The sequence below is a fragment of the Indicator indicator genome, chromosome 4, assembly GCF_027791375.1.
Source record: "Indicator indicator isolate 239-I01 chromosome 4, UM_Iind_1.1, whole genome shotgun sequence".
In the NCBI taxonomy this organism is placed as follows: domain Eukaryota; kingdom Metazoa; phylum Chordata; class Aves; order Piciformes; family Indicatoridae; genus Indicator; species Indicator indicator.
Window position 1 is genome coordinate 17932304 of NC_072013.1, and position 17053 is coordinate 17949356.

The window sequence follows — 17053 nt, forward strand, 5'->3', positions numbered from 1 at the left end:
AAATCTTGCATAATAGGAAAACTGTAACAAGACTTTGTCCCCAAACAAGTGCCCCCATCATGCTGTCTAACAGAAATCATTACCTTTATCTACAAAACTTGTTTTGCTTGCATTCCTAGACCCATGGGATGACTGAGGCAAGTAGAGACCTCTGGAGATTGTCCACATCCAAACTTGAAGTAGAGTCAGCTAGAGTGGGCTGTCAAGGGCTGTGTCCTGTCAGATTTTGAATACTACCCAGCATGTGAGGACAAGTAGATTTCTTGCATGTGTATTTGAAATACTGTTACCATTAGGCAAATGGTCTGTGAAGGTAGTACCCTTGCACTCCAGCTCTCTGCCTGTCAATTACTTGAAACAGAGAGTGCAGAACAGGAAAACCCTCCTCAGATGCTTTGTTATGATGTCTAGTACAACCAGAGCCCTGATCCAGACTGGGCCATCGTTGGATTTCATTCATTGGCTTGAAACAGTATTTGGTTTCTACCTGCCAAATGATGACACTTCATTTGTACTTGCTGTATGTGAAATTAATTTTGGTGATAGAACCCAGTTCAAAGACTTAATGCTATAAAATATGAATTAAAGCTTCAGATGAACACCACTTGTATTTTGACAATTGAAAACAAGGATTCTTGAATTTTTCCAGGAAAAGAAAAATAACTTGGAAGTAATACTGCACACTGCAGACTGACCTTCTGCAACAGCAACTTGTGATTAATTATCTGATGGGTGGAATTTTATCACTTCCATACAGTACAGTAAAAACCACTGGAATGACCTGCCAAAAAAAGAGTAACTCTAGCCAAAACATCCCTTCCTTCTGACAGTATCTACCACTAATTAATTTTCCATTTTTTAAAATGGGAACAAATAGAAGTGAAAAAATGGTTTCTGGCAAGCTAAGCCTGAATTGATAAACTCTAGAAAAATCTATTACATGGATAACAAGAAAAAAGACAAAACCAGACAGTTAAAGCAGATCATACAAGACAAAAATCCCCATGGGAAAAAAAAAAAACCCAACAAAACCAAACCACCACAAAAAACTCCAAACAACACAACACTTTTCCAATTCAGAGATAAACTCTCTTTCGAACAGAAATCTCATAAAAGTTGAAGAGAATTAAAAAAAACAAACCACACACATACAAAAAAAGCTACAGGGAGTTGCCTTAGCACATTCCACTAGATTCCCTATAAACACTACACTCCAATGATTTAGATTCTCCATCTTACTCCAGTTCCATTCAGTGCAACAAGAGTGCATGCTGCACAAAATCAGTTTACCTTTGTGTTTTCAGATATTCACAGATTATGTAAACCAATCAACTAATTTAAGACCAGTTGCAGTATCCTCTTGTAATGGCTGTCAGCTGAGCACAGCACAGACAAGCTGAAATCTGTGAGAGTTCTTCTAGAGCTCACTTTCAGGTGGTTAAAAAGTATTCAAAGTGAAGGTATTTTCTTGCTGAAAGATCTGCTCCTGCTACAGCTGCTTTAAGCCACTTGCAGTAAATACAGGGTAATGTGGAAAGAAAGTCTTTTATGAAGCAGGACCTATGTTTCATCAGCATCAAAATACCACTTTCGGAGAACATTCTCAAGGGATAAGCACAGACAGTCCTGCCTGAGTAAATGGGAGCTCATTGCTTGAAGTTACAAGCAAAGTCAGTGCATTGAATTCCCATAGTCACTTTCTGTTTCCAAAAGAGCAACTAAATCCTAGTTTAAATTCAAAATGTATAGAAACTGTATTGTCAAATACGGACCAAAAATAGATCTGCTCTAAAAGAGTACTTTGTAACACTCACATAAATCATCCAGGAACTAAAAAATGCTACTGATCTTCCTCCAATGGCTATCTTTAAGATATGAATCAGTATGAAGTGCTTAACTTCTTTTACTTCAGCTCAGTAACTCTATAAATAAAAGGAGCTAACTTTGAAATAAACAAGGAAACAAAAAACTTCCTTGATTATTCACCTTGATTCACACTTTGTTGTATTTCAAAAGCTAATGACTATGCAGGTTGGTGTTATGTACTTTTTTTATTGCACTAAGCACCAATGATTTTCTGTTTTAAGGCTAAAATGTGAAATAATACTTTCAATGCAGGAAAGAACACAGCCTGTGAGTACCCATGGCAGGTGGAGAATTTAAAGTCTATTGAAATGGTCCTTGAGTCACTTGAACTCACTGGGCGTGTTCCAGGTTAAAATACAAGTAGAGCTGCCATTGTTTTCTCAGAGTGCAGAATGCAACTACTTGAAATATTTAGGTGTGACAGTGGTCACATCACAGTAAAATGCTTTTGTAAGAAGCAGTGAGTTTTTTGGCTGAACATACACTTTCCCTTCTCTACTTTCTACAAAATAACCATTAAGTTTCTGAAGGCAAGGCCACAATATTTTACTAACCAATCTAACAAAACCAGTTACCACTATTTGTCCATTCTTCAACCAGCATGTGCATAAGGGTGCAGACCTAGACAGTGAGTCAAACAAGCACTGAGATTTTGCATGAGCATTTAGCTTTAGTTACAAAACAAACCATCCACATGAACCAGCATAATGTACTTAGGACAAGCCTATGTGACCAAAACCAACAATCCGTACAATACAATGAAAATCAAATGAGTTACTGAATGTTCTCCAGATGAAGTCTTTGCTACAGGAAGAATAAACAATAGGATGCACTGCCTCAGTGAAAATAAAAAAAAACTTTGATTGATTGTGTTTAGTCTTTAACTCCTCTGACCCCTTCAAACAGGCTCTAAACTTAAGTTTCTAAAGTCTTCTCTGTTTTTCCTTTCAATCAGCTCAATATCCTTGACATAAGCATATACTACCCATAAGTACTGCCAGGCTGCATTCTGGCAAAGTGTTTTTGGTTGGAAGAGAAATGCATTGTAGTCAGAAAAAAAAACAAATATAATCAGAACTGAGAGGTAAAAAGCACATGGTTAATCTAAGCCTTCAGAGATATGATTTAGTACATGTGTAAATGTAGGAAACTAACAGATATCTAGCATTATGAAGTGGGAAATATAATTATTTAAGACAATTATTTTTGAAAATTTCTGTGTGATGAGTAATCTGGAATAATTTCTCCCTTTCTGCTGTAGTTTTCTACTTTAGAAGCTAAGCTACTACTAAGATTAATTGGCAAGTGCTATGATGAATTACTTAATTTTAAAAAGAACTTTAGTTTTCTAGGATTATAATGATAAACAGATGCTGGAAAAACTATTTTATGGAAAAGGTACATTTAGCAAGGAAATTTTCAGCCTAAGAGATAATACATAGATTTGTTTTCCGGACCGTAAGTCAGCAGTAAGGGCTACTCTCCACAACAGCACTCTGACTGCAGGAGATAAAAGACTTTTTTTTTTTTTCCACAGATGAGGGAAGCAATGACAAAAGCATGAAGGTAGCACTAATAGAAGCGTCTGGAGGTGATGCTAGAGGGATAACTCCATTCTGGTCGAAACAGAATTTTTCTGGTCAAAACAGGCAGGTGACAACCAAGTATATATAACATTGAATTGAAGCATGGATCATCATTTTCCAACTTAGCAATTAAAGAAAACTTGAAATTTCATTGAGTGTGATAAAAAGCAGTTTGAAATACAGGACACAAACTGAAATATTTCAAACATTTAAGTACAACTTTGCATTGTGTACTATGTAACCTTAAAACCAAGAAAGGACACTGCATTTGTTCAAAAGTATTGTTGCTGCACTCTGTGAAGTACGCTTAATTGACACTGAAATGGTACTGCTGCTCTCCTGATATCCTGTGAGCAGTCAGAGCTAGCCAAATAGCAAGCTGGCTATAACCCCTGGCTGGGAGAAAAAGTCAGTAGGAAGTAACACCTGAGAACAAGGCAGATCTTAAAACGAGAATCACTTAACAGAACACAGTGAATGAATGTGTAGATTTAAACATCAATTGTATATGAACAATAATTTAGTTACAGAAGCAACTAGAGAGAATTTTAACAGCATTTTGCTTTGAAAGAATTAGTGCTGCTGTTCATCTGATTTAATTAACAGGAACACAAACATTTCAGAAGGGAATGAAACAGCAGTGAGCATGAAACACAAACACAGTGCCCCCTGCAGCCACGTCTCTGTTAGAGTACGTCACAGGTTAAGTAAAGTAATGCCCTATCAGTTCCAAGTCTAATTAAGCGGAATACAGGTAAACAAATTGTCATTTACTCATGGATAAAGCCTCCACCACTTAGTGTCATGATGTCATACGCATTTCATTACTAAGGCAAATATAGCACGAGTTAACCTCTCCCTCCAAACACTCCCAATTATCATTATCATTTTGTAAGTGAACTGATCTCTTCACTCATAACTCTTCTAATTTTCACACCATTGCCAAGTCCTCCTGTTTTTAATTATAGCAAATCTTTAAAAAAGGAGTAGAACACCTTAGAGACAGTAGCAGAATTAACAATAATTTGTTTCTTTAGAAATCTGTCAAATTTTGATAAATACAGTCTTTTAACAGAACATACCAACCAAAACAAGGGTAACTGCATTCAGGAAATGCCTGAGACTCCTGCAAAGAGCATGTCTTCATGGCCACATCAATGGAATATGGAGGCTGCACTTGAGACAAATGCAAGAGTCTTTGTGCAGAAGCTCCAAAGCACAGGATGTGCTATAGCTCACAGGAGAAAGCATGTAAGTTTTTAAGCCACAAGACTAAACTTCATAGTCTTTCTTCACACATTTCTTCAGTAATTTAGATTAATAAGGTTGTTCCTGTGAAACAGTAGATTGTTGAAGGAGACGATTGCTGAGGTCCCTTCCAACCTAAGCTATTCTATTATTCTATGATATTGCTTTCTAAACATTTCTATAAAGTCATATAAAATAATTTTAAAATACCAAATTAATCACAGAGATTAATGTATTTTTTTCCTAGAACTTTGATTTGTAAACTGTCAGCTTAGAATTGTGAACACAAATATTACAAGTTAATGTTTCAGCTGTTGTTATAGAGGCTGCTACCTCCACAGTGTTGTTGGTGTAGCTCTTTTGCTACTGAGATCTTCGTAATAAATAGTGAAATATACACAAAGTGTTGAGAAGTGCAGATATTCATCTACACACACAGGCATGAGGAAATACTGCAAACTTCCTCCACAAAATAGTTTTGCAATAGTCAAAAGGTCAAGAAGGATATAGCATCTTGTAGTCTTTCCCCACAAGGAATTTTACAGACAACTATTTTCATAGCATGCATCTTTAGCATTTCTATTTAAATAGCATAAATCTCTCAGCATCTATTCAAAACAGCATGTTAGTACAGAAAAGCTCTAGAGCAATAGAGAAGGCTTTCAAAAATCGAAACTTTAAATTGTAAGAATGCTTCAAAAGGACTGGCCAACCCAATGAAATGAATAGTTACACTCCAGCTTGCATTCAAATTGAAAAAAAATGTATTGGAAGCATGGCATTTGTCATCGTGTGCCTCTAAAGACATCTAATTTCTCAGTCGTTCTGAACAGCACTGTGTGTTTACAGACGATTTATTCAAAGATGGATTCAGAGGGGCAAAAAGATATCCAGAAAAACATGCTTTAATTTTCACTGAGCCGTACTGCTTTAGGCAGAGCACCTAGCTTCTTCGGAATCAGAAGCCTTTGGGTGTATGTCAGTAGGGTCAAATATCTTGAAGTGCTCAAAAGATGGAACAAAAAACTTTCCCTGTTGTGCCCTCCTATCCAATCTTTTGTCTCATAAGTTCTCTTTAGGGATGAACAAGAAATTTCTCTGCATGATTTACAACCACCTAGGCAAAAACCTGCTTCTACTTCCGAACAAAAAGATTAGTAAGAAGCTGATTGTAGTTGTTCTACTCTGCTCTATTTGGAAAAAAAAAAAAAAAGGATTAAGAAAGTACTTTTCCTAACACAGTAAGCACAAAAGATATACATAGATGTATATATGAAGTATATAAATAAACTTAACGCATTTATGCTGGGGAAGGCACCTTTGTACTTAAAGGTACACATTCCTTTAAGGGTAAGATTAATTCTATACCATTGGAAAATCCAGGAAATCACATAGCATTGAAGTAGTCAGTCAATATGTAGAAATCAAGTTTTAGTTTGGAATTAGACAGCAGAATCATCTTTCTTTTAGACTGTAGTATCAGCTTTTCATTTACTATGAGCTACCTTTATTTCCCAGCAGCACTGAATACTAGGAAGATGTAAATTACTTTTTTTTGCAATCTCCATTAGGAGAAAAATAGTCTTATTGCCTGCAGATCCTTTTCATGTCCCAACACACAAAGAAGAAAGAATAAAAATCCAGAAAAGACCATTTCCAAAGCTATTGTGCTAATAAGAATACAGGTCCAAAACTTTTAAACTGTGGGTTACCCACACCAAGTTAAGATTCCACAATAAAACATCCTAAGTTTGGACAAAAGTACTTATAAATGTTGACTCAAGACTTACCAGCCTCTGCATGCTTTTCACATGGGTAGGACTAATAGATAAGGCCTCTTCATACCAGCGTTTGGCTTCATCGATATTTCCACGAAGTTCAGCGACCTGACCTCTCATGTAGAGAACATAGTGCGACATGGGAAAGAGATTAGCTGCTTCCTGGGTACAAGCTGTGGCCTCAGCAGGCTTCCCAATTCCTATGTAGACTTCAGCTGTGGAAGGAATGTGGAGATCAACAAATGATGCTTGCTTTATCATGTCATGACTAGATGTTGTCATGTGCTGTATTTTCAACTAGTTTCATGCAAAAAAAAAAAAAAAAAAAAAGAGGTTATTCTCCTCCAAAAATCTCACAGCTTAAGAGAAATTATTACATGAATTATTTTAAAGAAATTATTCTTTTATGAAAGTTTCTTCTCTAAATGTAATAGGAGTTTAAACCTCTAAATATGACTGAAGACCAGAAAACTCTTTGTAGTTTGTTAGCTTTAACTCAAGTTTGGGATTTTTTTTTTTTTAGTTTTAGTTTTATATTTAAATTGTGAGCATTCCAGCACTGCTTAAGTACTGAAAAGCCAGCACAAAACATCACACACAGGTCCTTACAGTAGCAGAGAGAACACCATCATTTATGGGGTTTTCTCAATTTTACATGTAGGTCATTAAGGAAGCAGTAGCAATGCTCCAGCTATCAATCATAAATGGCAAGCCTGGTTTGGAGTTTCCTACTTCAGAACAAAAAACCAAAATTATTTGATATGAGAAGTTTCCTAGTTAGATTAGCACAAGATGTGAAATGCTTAATTAGCATTCTGATTTGAAAATATTTGTTCATATTACCAAGCATTTAATCTAAAATAAAAACATTTAATCTGTAACTTTGAAAAACAAAAACCAATCAGGTATATTTAATTTAACATAAATCACTCCTGATTAAAGCAGATGAGTAGCCTGACACACAGTTGTCTAAATTGGATTGACTATAAGAGAACAAAAGGTTCTTGCACTAAGAGATTAACAACTGACAATATAACTTACTTACATAACCTTTCCATGTCTCTAGAATCTAAAAGAAAGAATTCTTTTTTTTCTCCCCACTAAGTAGTAAAACACTGCAGAATCATGCAGGGAGTCAAACAGTTAAATGTGGTATGAGTCTCAAAAAGGAGGTAAATCTTCGCCTTTTTTTTAAGTATATGTGCTGTAATGACACTGTAAATAATATTATTGCTGTTTTCTATGCAAGTAACCCATATATGCTGATGAGGACACCTTCCAGAATATCTGCTTTGTATTGTACTTCTGGGAGAAAACTTTATTCAGGTTATTCCTAAACTGCATTTTTCATGGATACAGGAGTGTTTCCTTTGTTCTGCAGAAGATGTGATTTTCTTGATAATAGCTGCACTGTAAAACTGCTGCCTTATCTTACACAAATGATCACACAGATGAGCAACTTCTTTCTTGTCTTGCTTCAGTGCCACACACACACACACCTGGAATAAGTTTGATCTGATAAGCAGTAACAGATTCTGAATGAAATCAACAGATTCAGTCCTTAAGCCATCAAGAAAGTAGAATCAACAGGAAAGAATTTTACTTTCACAGTACCTGCATGAAGCCATATTTGAGCCAGAGTCATCCAAGGATGAAGAGGACCTTGTTTAGGGGCACTGCTTTGCAGAGATGAAGCGACCTCAGACAGTGCTTGCTCCACTCTGGAAGCTGCTATTGATGTGGCATGAATGGAACCTGTAGAAGTAATAAAAATAAGTACCATCATAGAAAAAAATGAAGGCATTTTGCATAAAACAGTTAATCACAACTTTTCATAAGATGTTTTACTTCAAACTCCTCAAGATTTAATTTACATGCACCATGTTGGAGAAGTTTTTTTAAATCTCAGGTTAATTTTCCATGTTATGAAAGGTTTTAAATTGGTCTGAAAGGCTATATGAAAACCACGCCAAACATTGGTAACTTCACCCAACACATTTTTGGGTTGCTACCCTGAATATTCTCTATCAAACTCAACACCTCTTTTTTGCAACGTATGATCAAAAAAAAGGTTTGTGATGGTATTGCACACTATAATCTCCAGGTTGCTGCCTGCACTTTCCTGTTAGTAATTGCTATGTCTTTCCATAGAGTGCAATTAGAGGGCTATTTAAAGACTAATAATAGTACAAAAAGAGAACTAAAACATACAAAATTATCACAACATACCTCACCACAAATACACAATTAAGCTGCACTGAATGTAAATCCTAGCTAATGAAGAAGCTTGAGTTAAAAATACCTTGTGGCAAAAAAGTCTCTTAGAACATTAACAAAGCACACTATGCATAGGATAATTGTTGCAAAACGAAGCATTTACAAGTGAGAGTAGAAGCTCTCTGGGAAATACTACCCTTTCCAAAGTACTGGGAATAAAACGCTTCTATGACTAGAGAATATGTAATGGCAACTGGACTTCTGGACAGCCAACTACCAACAGCATATTTAGGCTTTGTTTGGTTTTGTTTGTTTTTTTTTTCTTTTTCTTTGTTTTTTTTTTTTTTTTAGTCAAGGCAATGAACATTTTAAGTGACACTCCTTGCCATCTAAGCCATCTCTACTTGTTTCATAATTACAGGTACAAAATCTCAGACTGACTGATAATAAATAACATCAGTGAAATATTTTATATTGGATCAGCTAAGAAGTCTTCTAAGCCCAACAGCATATCTGTCATGGTCAACAATGGCAGGTACCCCAAAATAAAGTATTGAATCCTTTAAAGGTTGAACCGTACCCCACAAATTAATCCTCATCACCAGAAGCTATGAAATAAATGAAACTTTCACTCTCAAAATCACAGGTTTTCTAAGAATTTTACGGGATTTGCCACATAAACCTGCATTCTTAAGTGTGACAAGATAAATCAGCAAACCTGAAAAGCAGAAGAATCTCCTAGTACACAGCTCAGTGGGGGAAGCTTGTCTGAAAGTGTACAGCATGTTTCCCTTTACTGACAGAAACAAGGGAAGAGCAGCACAGGCCATAATTAGCATTTCATATGAACAAGGAATTTCCCTGAAGATTTGAAACAGTATCTGCTTTCCTTTAGAACACAAACTCCAGCCTGAAGAGTTGAACATTCACCAAAGTTTCATTTCTCTTATCTTTGAGGGTTAACTTCTGAAGACATATAAAAGGGAAGTCTAAGCAAGAAGCATGTGGAGTCTATTCCAAGAAAAATATTAGCCAAGGCACCATAAATAAAGCACTAGCCACCAGTAACCCTGTTCTTGTCTGAAATTCATTTCACTGAAACCTGTCACCTGTTAGCCTTTCAGGGGCTAATAGTGAAAAAGCCTCCTCATCTCTCCAGAAGAATTTGTAAAGAGAGAGTGAAATTTACTGTCACAAAGGATATAATCTGATCCCTTCCCCCTGAAATGCAATTAGTGTCCTGTTAGATTTTAAGCCTCTAGTACTTCACAATAAAGCACCTATGGCAATATATTATTAAAACTTTTGTTTAACTATTTCTACATAAAAAACGAGTTATATTGTGGTAAAATTTGTATGAGTTGCAAAGCTACCTATATTAAAGTTCAAATGTAGTGGATAGTGAGTAAGTCCTATGACATTACTTAAAATTCCTGTTTAGGAAAAGTTATCCCTTAACATACTGAAGCAAGTATGTCTCTGATGAAAGCACACATATACAAAGTAATAATCTTCAAATGTCCCTTCTTCAATCACACAACTAGAAAATAGTTACCTCCTATTTTTCACTAAATTAATGCAACTGATATAAAAAATATATTCCAAATTAATCACAAATAATAATCTACAATTCAATGTGGACCTAGTAACTGTTTTGGAAACTCAGTCTGCAGATTATTTAACATAATCAAGTAAATTTAAGCTGCCTCATCCCCAATAAATGTATTCTTGGAGTTTAAGTTTGAAAAACAACATTGAACAGCATATAAAGAAACCTGGTGTAATATTCTGGAGGGATGTTTGGAAATCCCAGCCTATGAAATCTTTTATGCTTCAGTCTTACTTAAAATGTAGAAAATCTAAGGATGTTGCTAAACAGCACAAGACCATCCATAACTGTGCTTACTTGTTTGGTTTTGTTTCTTCAAAAATCCTCTTTGCCTGAAAAATTTGTTCCTTGTTCTAACATGGAGGTTCCCTGATCCAGGTCTTCACAGTCTCATTGCAATTGTAAAATGTATAGTAATTACAACTACAACTGGTAAAGATACCAAGTGGTTTGTTAGAAAATGAGGACAGAGTGGATCTTAAAGTCTGCTCAAGGCTTAACAGATCATTTCACTCACTTTCATGTACTTAGTTTTATTCTGAAGTTTGTTTATATTAAAAGGCCAAACGCAAACAGTGACCCTATCTGTAAGATCTAGAATTCACTATTTAAATTATTTATTGGTTAACATCTGGAATCACAACCATATTGCACACTGCAAATTGTGACAGAAGGTCTTAATCATAACAAAATGTTTCTAAACCAAAAAAGGTATCACCTCCTACTCAAGTTTCCTATAATAACATTGTCCAGAATTTAGAGTTTCTGCTCATCACACTAACATAGTCTCTGCAACAACCATGGTTATGTCAATGTTTTAATTCAATCTCAAGTAGAAAACCTACCAAAATCCTTGTACAAATGCAGTTTAACCAAGAAGTTAAGTCATCTGACTGAAACCTTTCTTTTCCAAGTCACACCCACAGTTCAACTTCTGTGAACATCAAAGTGTTCCATTTACTCTCTTCAGGCTTTCCTTCGGAAAAACATTACAGGAGAGTCTACAGGAAGCTCATCTTCTAAATATCATTTATAAACCACCCTACATAAATATGCACATTGTGGCTTCTTCAGTTCTCTTCTTGGTCATTTCCCAGTACATTCTTTACACTGTAGTCTAATGGACATGAACTAGAACATGGACTTTATCAGCACTTACTGGCATGCAGGCTTGGAGGAAAAAAAAATTAAAAATCACCTTGCTATATATATCAGTTTTTCCTTCTGAAAATGAGTAGAAGAATAGACTGTCATGAAAGAATATACTCTTCATGAAATATGTTCATATCAACTAATGAAAACTCTAAACCCGGATTTCTTTTTATACCGTAAAAGAGAATAAAGTTCCATATTTTCAAAGTTTCAATATCTACATAAACAAAAAAAAAAAGCTTGAACAGCAATGCTCATGCAGGAGAAAGGAAAAACCCCATGATTTTCAACTTTACATGCACATAAGAATGTTAGTGGTGTGACAGAACTCTGCTAAAAACAACAAGCATTTGATACAAAGAGGCAGTATCTTCTGCAGCACTGAAGTGATGCATTTGTAAGACACATCGTCAGGTTTCACCAAACATAACAGTTTTTCCTATGAAATTTATTGTCTGAACACCTTTCAAAAATCATCAATTACAAAGTTAGCTTATCTTTTGGTTATGCATGGTGACACTAGTAGTTGGGTATGACGAGCATCCTCTCAGCTCTGAAAAAACACTTTCAACACTTAGTCGCTGTCAAACATGCTGGTTTACTTATCTTCTTCTTTTTCTCTCCTCTACCAGATTGGTCTCCTGCACTATCTCATAAAAATCTATTCTATTACAAATTAATCAATGGAAAACAATCCCAATATACAAGGCTAAACACACAGTACTATAATGTAACTGGTTAGAGAAGGGGAACATTATTTCGCATCCTGGTTAAAGCGCAGTTATCGTTATCGATCTAGATCCTTCATTCTTGCTTATTTAGCTGATTTTCATAATTTTGTTATTTTAAAGTGCACTCTTAAGAGATTTATTCTGCAAGTAAGATTGGTACCATAAGCAAAAGCAGAAGTTTATTATCACTCATGACAGTAGTTGCAATGTTATACTCTGGACCAACATACTCCTTAGGAAAGGCAGTGGCATAAAACTTTCTTTAATACAACGTACTGGCAGCTGGCCACTATGTTATACAAGACCTTCTCAATATATCTTTATTTGCAGTCCTCTAGAAATGAATACTGCCTCTTTAATTATTAAATGCAAGTGTTAGTTGAGTGCATTTAGATCTCGTAAGATTACAGCAGTAGGGGTGACTGAATGGGCAAAGAGCATCAGCCTTGCTTTACATACTATCAAACTTCCACTGCTGATGGACGAAACGTGTGTTTTGTGGTGAAGGGAAAGGTGATTTAAGTCCTTAAGAAATTAGTAGAACTGCACAGAGAATGCTACTTACAAACTGAAAAAAGGGAGTAAAAATTATGAAAGCAAGCATCTGATGGACTGCCTTTGAACAGATCAAACCACAGATTAAAATCCACAGTAACAAGGAGAAAAAAAAAAACAACAAAATACACGTATGTGCGTGTGTATATATATGTGTGTGTGTGTGTATATCAACCCCAAGAACTCCCAGAAAGCCAGAGGATTTCTGATAATCTTCAAACTGTAAATCAGGTTTATCGTGTTTCCAAGGATACACATAAATGAAGAAGAATATCACTGTTTACAATACGTATTTTCATAAAGCCTTTGCTATACCTCTAAAATCATGTTCCTGTTCAACATAAATTGGAAGCCAAATCAATAATGTAAAGTGACTTTTGCTTCTTACACTAGAAAAAAATAAATGAGCTGAACAAGACATAGGACATGAGATTTTCAGCCCTGGCTAACTATACTAAAAGGCTGTGAGCATCTAGGCAGACCTCTAGTTAAAGACAGAGAGCTTTAACTTTCATTAATTATTTACACTATACAAAGGACTCTAATATCTGCTTTTTTTCATAGTTCCACTGCTACTTATGTATATGGTGGAAGTTCCTTTCCCTGAGGATACAATAGTCTTGAAATGGAAAACTTGTACTTTACATAATGGAATTTGTGCTTGGACTTCTGCATTGTTTGCCTTCATTTTTGAGTGGGTTCTTATTAACTTGTAGCTCTGCAAAGAACAAGTGATTTAATGCTAACTGGGACGTACTGTTCACAGAGTAGATCTGAGTAAGTTCAATGCACAACATCCAAACCTCTAATGGCAATTTACCAGCTACTCAAATGTTTCAAAAAGTCAGACTTCAACTAACTAAACCTCTGTAGGACACAGATTTCCTGGAGTCTAAAGGAAACACTTTCCTTAATTTCCAGTGAAAGGCTTACATATGAGCTAGTATTCTCAGAACTCCAATCTTGTATCAGCTATCAATTAAAGACTAAGTGCCAAAAATTAATTTCTTAAGACTTGATTACAGTAAATGCAGTGACAAAACCAGCACTATGCATAAAGCTGTGAGTGAAGGGCAATTTAACAGAAATTAAAAGCATTTAGAAAAAAATGGCTGGAAAAACTTGATTTTAGCCTGCCACCTGAACTTTTCTGGCAACATTACTGTACAGTTTGTATCCAAACAACATCGGGACTGATCTTACAGCATGTTTAAATTGGCATAATTTCAATAAATAGAGAAGCTCTTGACTTGAAATACCATAATGCTGATTTTCACTCCTCTAATACCTCTGAATCATTCCAATATGCCCTACCTGCAGTACGAAAACACCCACTGACATTTAGGTGATTTTTAACTTCACTTGAATCTTCAGGAAAGATTTTGGATGCATTTAGATAAAGGCTTTCTGAAATTAAGTTGTTAAGACCTGTATAGATAAGAAGGAAACTCTGTGGAAAGGACAGCCGCCTTAGGCAAAAGATGCCAGTAATGGAAATAATTTACAGCAGTAAATGCTACAAAGCACTCTTGGCCAATAGCCCCTCTGACTAAACACCTGTCATGACTGTTACAGACAATGATAGCAGTATTAAATACATCTGTAACTTTACCTCTTTTAGGATCAGTAAAACAGTCTCATCTGATGAAACCCTTAAACCTATTCAGTATTTAATGAAGAGCATCTTAAAAGGCCAGATTACACTGACCCTATGTTGAAAGCTAAAATGTTTAAACACAGTTTATCAATTATGAAGATTATCAGAAAAAAGATATAGCACAAACTGACACACTCATCAGGAATAGAAAGCCACTTTACAGTGAGAAGGTGAACAGGGCTCAGGAACTTGGTCACAGTACGGAGAAGCTGCATGGGGCCAGACAAAGATATCTGGCTTAGGATGAGGATGAGGAAGATGAGAAGATACAAACAGTTGAAGAGGAGACTCTGTTCTTGAGAGAGAAGATGAGGAAGTATCAGAAGCTAAAAAGTGAAACAAAGAGAATGATAAGGGTATGGGAGGGTAGGAAAGAAAAAAGATACAACAGGGTTTCATGGACTCATGGATGCAAAAAAAAAACCAAAAAAACAACCAAACCCCACAACAAAGTATTGGTTTCAGTAAATAAATATCATTTCTGAAAGCAACACTAAATAAAAACAAAAATACCCTGTACTCATATATAATCTCCTTCCATACTGAACTAGATTATAAAAAACAAACAAAAAACCCAAATAACAAATTAAGCATGTTGTAATGCATGAATTTGTAACAAACTTAAGGGGAAATAAAGATCAAAGTTTAAAACTCAGCTACTATTGTTTCTTCCTATGATAAACTCAGTGGACTGCAACCAATACACAATAAACTGAATAATCTACTTTTAAAAAGATTGAGTGCAACTTACCTTAATCAAAATAGCCAACTCAGTCTCAAATGATTTGAATATGCACATCAATCTGTGGGTACAAAATGTGCCTGCCTTCCTGTGAGATTTTACTTCAACAACTGATTCATCAAAACTTTTCTTTCCCTCCACGTTTATTTACTTCTTTAATAAATACAAATATAGGTGCATGCCACTCACGATAATTTGCTGATTTGCCACATTTATTGATCAGGGCATTTGAATTAGCCATCTGTCCTTTTAAGAATTCCACAATACACTCTTTCGATACTTCAAAGGTTACATATTTAAACATTTAGTAATTTCTCATTATGGGATTAGTAAGAGCCCTGTACAAATGCTTTTTTAAGTTTCAGCTTCTGCTCAAGTGGCATATCTAAGAAAAAAATGTTTTACACCCATTACAGCTTGATGTCTTTATTTTTTAAAGGCTTAAACAAATTAAATTGCAAGTCAATAAGACTTCAGATCTGAATTTAAGTCTTCATTTCATGGTACTCAGACTGGCTGAACTGACTAGACAGGCGAACGGGATCATCATCATAGGCAGCAAGCAAAGTTTGGAAAGGGAAAATGTCAACTATGAATGTGTATACACACATATACAGATGGTAACATTATACTGCATAAAGAGGAGAGGAGCAAACATTTCTGCCCTAAGAGGATTTTCTGCAATCTTTCCTGCATACCCTTATTTTAACATTTGTCTATTTATTTGAATGTCAAATTCCTTCTGCTTTTCCAGACACTGAGGATCCACAGAATCTGCACGAGCTTTTTCAGCCTAGAAAGGTCTACTCAATCATCTATTGTTTCTATCATCCATGTTTTGTGAACAATGTTGTTCTGACAGCCTGCTTGAAGTTTTCTTACTCGAACACAATGATAATCTTGAATTCTTTTATTCCTATAGTATTGTAACTTTTTTAATTTATGCAAAAGTTTGACATAATCATCTGGATGAAGAATTTTGGACAAAACTTGGATATGGTGCTTTTGTATGAATACTCGGTTGTGTGCATCTATATATTATTTATTCATCTTTAATACATATATACAGTAGATAACAAATCTCTAGTCCTCACCATAATTTTAGTATTTATTGGTTTTGCAACAAAGTTTCTTCTGCTAAAATTGACAATTTAAAAAAAAAAAAAAACAACCAACACAAAGCCCCCCAAAATACCCAGACCTCAACTCCCCCAAAAAACATTTAAAAAGAGTCCCCAACAAACCCTTCCTCTACAATTACGTTTTATATGAAAAATAATCAAAAAGGGACCTCACATTTTTAACTTGCCCTTACGGTATCCTTGACAGTACAGATAACCTCTAAAAACACAGCTGAGATTCAGAAAAGGTGACAAATTTGAACTGCTATAAAAAACAGAATGTATGTATGGATTTGTTGCCAATCAAGATACCGGCTGCAGGATTTGAATCTGGGGCAAGCTTCTTCTGAAGATTGCTGTTTTGGACGAGGGTTCATCTTTACGTAAAAGCTTTAAAGAATATGAGTCTTTAAAAAGCACCAATTCATTATGCTCTCACAACTAACCAAAAAATCCTCCCAGAACACCCCTCCCCCCGCCCCCAGCCAGCATTTTTTAAAAAGCGTAAATTATCTATATCTATGTCTATCTATATATGTGTATGAAAACTTTTAAATCTAGTTATGTCCTTAAAATGAAATAGAATTAGACCAGAATATGGAATGATCACTATAGAATGATATATTGTAATCTTTTACATTTTAGTTATACGAATACAAGAAGACAGAAAATTCTACATTAGGGGCCACCTAAGTTATACCATACTTCAGACCATATCTTCTTCTAAGGTGACTTTGATATCAAAACCATTTCTCACTGCAGTAAGCACAGAACACTTTCAATTAACTTAC

The 17053-nt window shown here is 35.3% G+C and overlaps 1 protein-coding gene across 5 annotated transcripts in view; it reads right to left on the reverse strand.

Annotated features, from left to right (window-relative positions):
- Positions 1-17053, reverse strand: part of TTC7B (tetratricopeptide repeat domain 7B) — a 119370-nt gene that overhangs the window by 23108 nt on the left and 79209 nt on the right. For 2 of the 5 annotated variants that reach the window (XM_054400098.1, XM_054400101.1), the window contains 3 exons: positions 12753-12803; positions 8093-8233; positions 6491-6693 (listed from right to left, as the gene is read on the reverse strand). In XM_054400098.1, coding sequence (XP_054256073.1) covers positions 6491-6693; positions 8093-8233; positions 12753-12803 — 395 coding nt within the window. Of the gene's footprint in view, positions 1-6490; positions 6694-8092; positions 8234-12752; positions 12804-14560; positions 14726-17053 lie in introns of all 5 variants that reach the window. The other 3 variants (XM_054400099.1, XM_054400100.1, XM_054400097.1) reach the window with 2 other exon arrangements.